The sequence below is a fragment of the Cloeon dipterum genome, chromosome 3 (assembly GCF_949628265.1).
Source record: "Cloeon dipterum chromosome 3, ieCloDipt1.1, whole genome shotgun sequence".
Taxonomy (NCBI): domain Eukaryota; kingdom Metazoa; phylum Arthropoda; class Insecta; order Ephemeroptera; family Baetidae; genus Cloeon; species Cloeon dipterum.
In genome coordinates, this window is record NC_088788.1 from 16,237,821 (window position 1) to 16,246,463 (window position 8,643).

General features: G+C 41.0%; 4 protein-coding genes across 4 annotated transcripts; 2 read left to right on the forward strand and 2 right to left on the reverse strand.

Annotated features, from left to right (window-relative positions):
* Positions 1-229: 229 nt before the first annotated feature.
* Positions 230-4,076, reverse strand: LOC135939994 (histone H3). Its single transcript, XM_065484625.1, has 2 exons — positions 3,596-4,076; positions 230-370 (listed from the first exon to the last, which is right to left on the reverse strand). The coding sequence occupies exon 1, from the start codon at positions 4,060-4,062 to the stop codon at positions 3,652-3,654; it is 411 nt and encodes a 136-aa protein (XP_065340697.1). The 5' UTR covers positions 4,063-4,076; the 3' UTR covers positions 230-370; positions 3,596-3,651.
* Positions 4,077-4,441: 365 nt separating this feature from the next.
* LOC135939332 (histone H4) lies at positions 4,442-4,847 on the forward strand. Its single transcript, XM_065483648.1, has one exon. The coding sequence runs from the start codon at positions 4,460-4,462 to the stop codon at positions 4,769-4,771; it is 312 nt and encodes a 103-aa protein (XP_065339720.1). The 5' UTR covers positions 4,442-4,459; the 3' UTR covers positions 4,772-4,847.
* A 2,138-nt stretch (positions 4,848-6,985) lies between these two features.
* LOC135940587 (histone H2A) lies at positions 6,986-7,428 on the reverse strand. The gene has a single exon (XM_065485535.1). It carries the CDS (start codon positions 7,408-7,410, stop codon positions 7,036-7,038), a length of 375 nt encoding a protein of 124 aa, XP_065341607.1. The 5' UTR covers positions 7,411-7,428; the 3' UTR covers positions 6,986-7,035.
* A 200-nt stretch (positions 7,429-7,628) lies between these two features.
* Positions 7,629-8,538, forward strand: LOC135939520 (histone H2B). The gene has a single exon (XM_065483976.1). It carries the CDS (start codon positions 7,661-7,663, stop codon positions 8,033-8,035), a length of 375 nt encoding a protein of 124 aa, XP_065340048.1. The 5' UTR covers positions 7,629-7,660; the 3' UTR covers positions 8,036-8,538.
* The last annotated feature ends 105 nt before the right edge of the window (positions 8,539-8,643 follow it).

Here is an 8,643-nt window from a genome sequence, read left to right on the forward strand (position 1 = left end):
TCTTCGAGGCAATTCTTCTCGAATATTTTGTATCTGATATGTCCAATAGAAATTGCTGATAAAATTAATATCTTATGCAAATAGAACAAAACAAGCAGACCTGCTTGAGACAACTCTATAATGATATTTTTACAAAACAAACAATAGGGAAGAATGGTTATAAATAACAATTAATATTTTAACTCTAAAAATGGATAAAGAAAAAAAGAAAGAATTACATACTTGTGTCAAATTAGTAGAGCCTGAGAATTATCCAAATCGAACGCCGCAACAATATAATGGCTTGTTTGCCACAACTCCTGAATTTTGTCTGATGTCTGCTGAAGATCCAAACCATGCAGATTACAAGCGAAACGAGATATCGGCTTGTCTGAAAAATTGAACTCCTTTTATGCAGGTTTCTTTATCAACACGTATGCGAGAAACAAGATTGTGATGCACACTTAGAAAACGCGGACTTTGACAAAGGTAAATAGGACTCGGAATTTTTCAATCCAGGAAATAATCATGACTGTCCAGAGTTCACGAAAAATGTCAGCATGTTTTTTGGACGAGAAACGAAGCATTAATATATCTAGAAAAAAAAACTAATTTTAAAAAGCCACTGAAAATTTTGTAGATTTTTCTCAATTATCTTGAACGGATTTTGGTATTAATTATGAATTCGTGGCGCTACCGGCACCTGCCCACCAAACGGATTTTTATTTGTTTGAATTTGAGAGTATCATAAATTTTTAAAGTAAAAGGTACGTGATTTAAGTCTTCTAAAGGCCATGCAGCAAGTACCGAATATATATAACAAAAAGAAATCGATAAAATGCGTATAATGGGATATCTCTGTGCTAGACGCTCTGCTAATATTGTTTATCAGTGATCAGCGAAGAGATAACAGAACTATTAACTACCGCAGCTAAAATATACGAAACCTATTCAAGACATCTCATTAATGTACAGAAGAACAATGATCCGAAAGTTATGTCACAGGATGCTTTTAAGATCTAATTTATTGTTAAGGTCCGTTTTATTTTGAAAAAAGAAAACAGCATCAATTAAATGTCCGTTTGTAAATCAAGCTCATGACATTTTCTTCTTTTAAAATAATGTTACAGTAATGGGAAATAAAAAAATTTGTTAGTGGTTTAAAGTTTAAAAAGCAACCAATTTTTGCTACGGTGTAGTACTAGTGCTTTGCGCGGGTCGCGGGTTTGAGGGTTGAACCCGCAAAACCCGCACCAAACCCGCGGGTGCGGGTCCAGATTTTGCAAATCCAATATGGCGGATTGCGGGTGCGGGTTGGTGTTGTGCGGTTTGGTGCGGGTGCGGGTTGACTCGGCAAACCCGCAACTTTTATGTAATTGACCAGTTGCATAAACCTTTAGTTATTGAACCCGCCAACAGATGGCGCAACCACAGACTTTTTTTAAAAAATTTTGTTTTAAGCGATTTTAAGACATTTTTGCTGCGATTTCAGACACAATCTAGCTATTTTGCTTTTTTAAATTATTTGCTTTTTTTTGACGTGCTGAAAACCAAAATCGGTTCAGCCATTCGCCGTAGAAACGTTGAAACATATTTTTTTATTTCAAATAATAGTTTTTCACGATTCTACGGCGATTGGCTGAACCGATTTTGGTTTTCAGCACGTCAAAAAAAAGCAAATTAATTGAAGAATGCACGGTAGCTAGATTGAGTCTGAAATCGCAGTGGAAGTGCCTTAAAATCGAAAGTCTACGGTGGCGCCATCTATTAGTGGCTTCAAACACTTAGGGTTTATGCAACTGGTGAATTGAGCCAAATCTCTGAACTCAACAAATTGTTGTCCAGGGGTCGATGGATTTTGATGAATTTTTTTGCTTTAAATTTGCCCTAATTGAACTAAAAATCAGTTGAGAAAACCCCGACTTTCCAATTTTTGCGGGTTTTGCGAGCGTTCAAAGATCAAAATCTGGGAATTTTGAGTATTTCATAACTTTGCTCATGGTGGTCCTAGAACAAAAATTAAAAACCCCGTAAACTCGTCTTAACAAGACAAACAACTTTTATCGTGACCTCAAAGTGGTAGGTCAAAGGTCAAGGTAAAAAAATTAATTTTTAGATTTTAAACTCAAATTTGAAAATGAATATATTGAAATTTTTTATGGTACGTATTTTTTGTAAATAGGACCACCACAATCCGAGATTCGGGTGTACAAAGTTTTTTTTATTGAGACGGGTGCAATAAAATGCTTGATGAGCACCAAATCTCGAATTCTGCACTAAAAATCTTGTCGCAATTATAAAACAAAATATAAAATCGAATTATACCCCTTTAGTGCACTTAGGGATGTCGAGAGGAGTCTAACGGTATGTGGTTTTTGAAATTCGGATGATTTGAAGTCTACATTTTTTGGTCAATCACCGTTTTACCTACCTCGACAAACAAGGGTTTTAGAATTTTTCATTTTTAATTAAAAAAAATTAGGAACAACACCATTCCAAATTTTAACGTTTTTAACTTAATTTATGTGTTCTACAAAACGGTTTTGAAAAAAATAAAAAATTTCAATATATTTATTTTCAAATTTAAGTTTTAATTCCAAAAATTAATTTTTGTGACCTTGGGCTTTGACCTACCACCTTGAGGTCAGTATAAAAGTTGTTTGCCTCGTTGAGACGAGTTTACGGGTTTTTTAATTTTTGTTCTAGGACCACCCTGAGCAAAGTTATAAAGTACTCAAAATTCCCAGATTTTGACCTTTAAACGCCCGCAAAACCCGCAAAAATTGGAAAGTCGGGGTTTTCTCAACTGTTTTGCGCGGGTCGCGGGTTTGAGGGTTGAACCCGCAAAACCCGCACCAAACCCGCGGGTGCGGGTCCAGATTTTGCAAATCCAATATGGCGGATTGCGGGTGCGGGTTGGCGTAGTGCGGTTTGGTGCGGGTGCGGGTTCAAATTTTGAAAAAGATATGGGTGCGGTTTGGGTGCGGTACGAAATAAGCGGGTTTGGTGCGGGTTTGGGTTGAAAATTTGTACCCGCGCAAAGCACTACGGTGTACTATTTGCATCTGAATCAGGTACAAATCTGGTGCAAATAGGGGCTGCAGGTCAACAGCAAACACTTAAAATTTAGCAATTTCTTAAAAGAATGCAATACATATGAATGAAAAATAGTGGGGGTTTCCTATTGCTAATTTCCGTTACAACGCGGGAGTCCTATGATCAATTTTCCCACCTTTTTTTTTAACGTTCATCTGTGCTGAAAAATTGCTGAATGCCATCATTATCCCTGCTTTAAAAATTGGGAACAAGCTTAATATTTTTCACGTTACCGGTTTAATTTCTGAGACTGAGAGCATACAAAGTTTTCATGTGGATCAAGCGACGAGTGATGTTTCCTTATCGAAAATTAAGATTAAGGAGACAAATTTAGCTCGTAATTCGCACATCGAGGAATCAATAATTTAAATTATCGAATATTTTGCAAGATCTGAAATTTTCCAACTAACTGTCGTCAGCAGTTAAAATTAAATTACATATTGCTGCCCTGTATCAATGGCTGAAAAAACATTTTCATACGTATAAAATATACGATTTGGAATGCTTTTGAGGTTCTTACTTGTAGCAAGTTTGTGGCCCTGAAAAGGGCCGATTTTTCACGAGCCTGCGAGTGTCTTAGGCGCGCTCTCCGCGGATGCGGCGGGCCAGCTGGATGTCCTTTGGCATGATAGTGACGCGCTTGGCGTGGATGGCGCACAGGTTGGTGTCCTCGAACAGGCCGACGAGGTAAGCCTCGCTGGCCTCCTGCAAGGCCATAACGGCCGACGACTGGAAGCGCAAATCGGTCTTGAAGTCCTGCGCGATTTCACGCACCAAACGCTGGAAGGGCAGCTTGCGGATCAGCAATTCAGTGCTCTTCTGATAGCGACGGATCTCGCGAAGGGCAACGGTTCCCGGTCTGTAACGGTGGGGCTTTTTGACGCCGCCGGTCGCCGGCGCGCTCTTCCTCGCGGCCTTGGTGGCCAGCTGCTTGCGCGGCGCCTTGCCGCCAGTCGACTTGCGGGCTGTCTGCTTCGTACGGGCCATTGCTGATGCTGAACAAGTTGTAACTTGAGCGAATTTAGTTTCAAGGCAGCTTCCACTGGCCTTTTTATATAAATATCCTCCTAGTGGCTCCTCCCCTTACGCTAAATACAATGGAATGAGGACCGGTGGACTACACCATGTTAGTTTTAGACACGCCCTCTTTCTGGCGTCATAAAAGCAGCACTGGCGGGAGCACATCAGATAAGAAAATAGACAATATGGCGTCTACTCTGGTCCTGTCCCCCAACGCAATTTCTGCACCATTCCATACGCTCGACGCTGATTGGCTGACGCGTGCTCAACCTCGGCCGCACACTCCCCGGCCGCGTCTCATCCTATATAAACCGACCCACACTTCTGAAATTATCATCAGTTGAATCACCGCATCTGCAGCATCATGACTGGACGTGGCAAGGGAGGCAAGGGACTCGGAAAGGGAGGCGCCAAGCGTCATCGCAAAGTCCTCCGCGACAACATCCAGGGCATCACCAAGCCGGCCATCCGTCGTCTGGCCCGCCGTGGCGGAGTCAAGCGTATCTCTGGCCTAATCTACGAGGAGACCCGCGGCGTGCTCAAGGTATTCCTTGAGAACGTGATCCGCGACGCTGTCACCTACACCGAGCACGCCAAGAGGAAGACCGTCACCGCCATGGACGTCGTCTACGCCCTCAAGCGCCAGGGACGCACCCTGTACGGCTTCGGCGGCTAAGCTATATCACCACGGCTTGGCAAAAATCGGCCCTTTTCAGGGCCACCCAAATATTTCACGTTCAAACTGATGAAGCAATCATTATTGATCCAATATAAATTGATTTTTGAGTATAGAGCTGGCACATTCACAATTCACATATTTATGTAACACGTAATTAAGTGACAGAATTAACTCTATGGATTTATGAACTACATGGTTATAGTTAGGTATATTTATTACTGAAAAATTACACGAACAATTACATTTTTGTTTCATGCCTTCAGATCGATTAGGTGTGTTGGTTGGTAGTTGGTACATCAAGGTTTTTTGAAGCACTGATCATTTTTTCCAAAATTAATACCCCTATTTCATGTTCATGGAAATATCTAAACTTATATCGCATAGCATTTATTTATAATTATTGAAAAACTCCATTTTAGGACAGATGTTGATGGCCAGAATTTTTAAGGGAATAAAGGCAACATGAATTTCATCTTCCGCGTGCTTCAAGGCCAAAGCAATTTTACCCGCTAAACAACAGAATTTGACCCAATCAAAATGAAATTCAGCCTCTGAACCGCTCTGAACGAAATTCCCCGTGAAATTTAGTTTGCAGTGGTCACGTTGAATGCTCCATTTCGGTCGAATTGTTCGAGAAAAAGCTCCGAAAAAAGGTTCGGCTCGTTGAATTTCAGTGCACGACAGCTGCAATGCAAGCGGCCATCTTGGCGTTGGCTACTCGCTATCGCTAACAGCCGAGCAAAGCAGCGCTTTCACTTTCCCTATGCGGTGGCTTGGCTCGGCCGTTTTTGTCCGTTACGCTCACGCCAGTCGCCGCTGCCGTGCCGTGTTCGTTTCTATGCGGGAGAGGTGTGCCTCGCAGCCGCGCCCCCTTGTTAGAATTCATTTCGGTTGTTGAAATGAAATTACAGCAATAGCATTGTATATCATCCAAAGGATTATTTCAATATATCAATTACAGGGCGAGACTTAGGACTTAAATTGGGGGCGAATGAATATCGAGGTTAATGATGATTTTATAAGTTATCTCGGCGTTCTTTAAGTGGATCAGTACTGCAAAATTCTGAAAAAATATATAATAATAATTATGCCTTTTTTATTGGGAAAGAGCTCAATTATTTTCAGGAAATGGGCTTCAAAGTTTACATGATTATCAAGTGGCGAGCACTGTTGCTTGTCTCCTGTTTTCGAAAATAATTATTTATTTCGCCAGAAAATAAGTTGAATAATAATATATGTAGCGTTGTTCAATTGAGGATATTTATTTTTATACGAGTGAATATTATGTAAGTCATGAGGAGAAAAATGACTTGCAGTATTTAATATTTGTCACGTTTTAGTTATTTGTGTGCTCAGATGTAGGAGTTGAGGAATAAAAAAATCATTTGAGCATAATTTGATTAAGGGCGAGCGAGACCGAATTCTTTGCCCAATTTAACTATTTAAGGGTGAAATCAGCTGCAAGAGGGCTTAATAAATTCCTTCAAAACCACCCTTACAGCACAAAATATTATAGTCGAATCTAGTTCAACCATTATTTGTTTCCGATTTATAAACAAAATTGAAAAGACACGATGAAAGAAAAATATTTTGATATCAAGAGCCTTCATTTTTATGACGATTGCAGTTAAAACTAAAAATGGAATTCTTGATGAAAAAATTCCTTACCCATTTCTAGAACCATTAACAATTTTTTAAATGATTTAAATATCATCTGCGATATCGATATATAATAATATGAATAACTGTTTAGTAAAAGCTTAAATTTAGAAATTTAGTTCACCTAAGAACGCGTTTAATTTGTTAAACCAAACTTGACTAGCAATTTAGACGGTATTTAGCGGCACAAACGGTTTATATTATGTGGCATGACGAGACTAACAGACTAATTAATGCTCATTTGAAGTCCTTTTTGTAATATCAGAAGTAGAAGTAGGATACGAAAGTCTTAATTGACTATTATTAAACACACCGTTTGGTTGTTTTTGACCCTCTTCCTTTTACAACAGCTATGGCAAGCTGAAAGCGTTTAAGTAAGTCTAGAAATTTCAAGAATTGTTCCAAAACGATTCACGAACCCAACACTGACTAACATCATGACAATGTACACATTTTGGAAATTTGTATGTATTTCCCAATGAATTTCATAACCAAGCATTTTGTTCTCTAGAATAAAATTTAGTTATTGCTTTCGTTCTCTTAAGGCTGAGAGATATGGGTGGCCCTGAAAAGGGCCGATTTAATTGGGCTTCTGGATCGACTTAAGCCTTCTTGTCAGTCTTCTTGGGCAGGAGGACGGCCTGGATGTTGGGCAGGACACCTCCCTGGGCGATGGTGACGCCGGAGAGCAGTTTGTTCAGCTCCTCGTCGTTGCGGATGGCCAGCTGAAGATGACGGGGGATGATACGGGTCTTCTTGTTGTCACGGGCAGCGTTGCCGGCCAACTCGAGGACCTCAGCAGCCAGGTACTCCATGACGGCGGCCAGGTAGACGGGGGCGCCAGCACCGACGCGCTCAGCATAGTTGCCCTTGCGGAGAAGACGGTGGATACGTCCCACGGGGAATTGAAGTCCCGCACGGCTGGAACGGGTCTTAGCCTTTCCCTTGACTTTGCCTCCCTTTCCACGTCCAGACATGATGAGATTTGATGCTCGTTGAAGAAATCAGACGAATGATGCAAAATCGGCTGAGCTTGTTTATATACCTAGGAGGGGGAGCGCGAGCCGAGACTCCGTAGCGGACCTCCGAGCCAATCAGAGAGCGTGTCTGTACTTGCGAGGCTCCTATTGGTTCGCTTTCCACTCCGCTCTTTTCAGATAAATACAGCGGCCTTACCGGTTACATTTCATTCGTTTCTCAACCCGTGGAGCAAACTCATTGATCAACATGCCACCTAAAACCTCTGGAAAGGCTGCGAAGAAGTCCGGCAAGGCGCAGAAGAACATCAGCAAGTCTGACAAGAAGGGAAAGAGGAAGCGCAGGAAGGAATCCTACGCCATCTACATCTACAAAGTGTTGAAGCAGGTCCACCCTGACACCGGCGTCTCTAGCAAGGCGATGAGCATCATGAATTCGTTCGTGAATGACATCTTTGAACGCATCGCCGCCGAGGCCAGCCGCCTTGCGCACTACAACAAGCGCTCCACCATCACTTCCCGGGAAATCCAGACTGCTGTTCGTCTTCTCCTGCCTGGAGAGTTGGCCAAGCACGCTGTGTCTGAGGGAACCAAGGCTGTCACCAAGTACACGAGCTCAAAGTAAATCAAGAGCTGTCGACATTAATCGGCCCTTTTCAGGGCCACCCAAATATATTCTTAGAAGCACATAGCAATACATTCAATAATATTTACATAGTTTCGCTAACTGCAAATTATTCCATTGTAGTCACGATTCACGTCCCTGTAAATAATAATCGATGGTCTGGCGCCACTCCCGCAATATGAAATTAATCCCGCCCAGGCCCATTCAAATCGAATTTTACGTCACTTATTGCATCAGTCAAACCAAAGTAAGATTTTATTCATTCGTAAGATAGGAAAAATGAGAATATGTACATAATATTCTGTTAGTGGTACATGAGCATCAATCTCTTACATTAACTGGTGATAATATGTTAGAAAATTCGGAAAATTCATTGTAAAATAAGCCACGAGTCACTGGCATTATAATATGAAATGACTTTAAGTTTAAAAAGAAAACATACAAATTGTTTCCGCTTTGTTTGGCCTGGGAAATAAAGCCAATGGCGTTGAACCCTTGAAAGTGAAAATAATTATTATACATTTTCTAGCTTCCCGCAATAAAAATATAACTAACTACAGTAGAATAGTAGATTGCTGCAAATGGAACAGAAAAACAAGAGCAAGATA

What these genes read in the sequence shown, in the direction of transcription:
- LOC135939994 (XM_065484625.1), bottom strand. Translation starts at nt 4,062, where the DNA reads ATGGCCCGTACGAAGCAGACAGCCCGCAAGTCGACTGGCGGCAAGGCG.
- LOC135939332 (XM_065483648.1), top strand. Translation starts at nt 4,460, where the DNA reads ATGACTGGACGTGGCAAGGGAGGCAAGGGACTCGGAAAGGGAGGCGCC.
- LOC135940587 (XM_065485535.1), bottom strand. Translation starts at nt 7,410, where the DNA reads ATGTCTGGACGTGGAAAGGGAGGCAAAGTCAAGGGAAAGGCTAAGACC.
- LOC135939520 (XM_065483976.1), top strand. Translation starts at nt 7,661, where the DNA reads ATGCCACCTAAAACCTCTGGAAAGGCTGCGAAGAAGTCCGGCAAGGCG.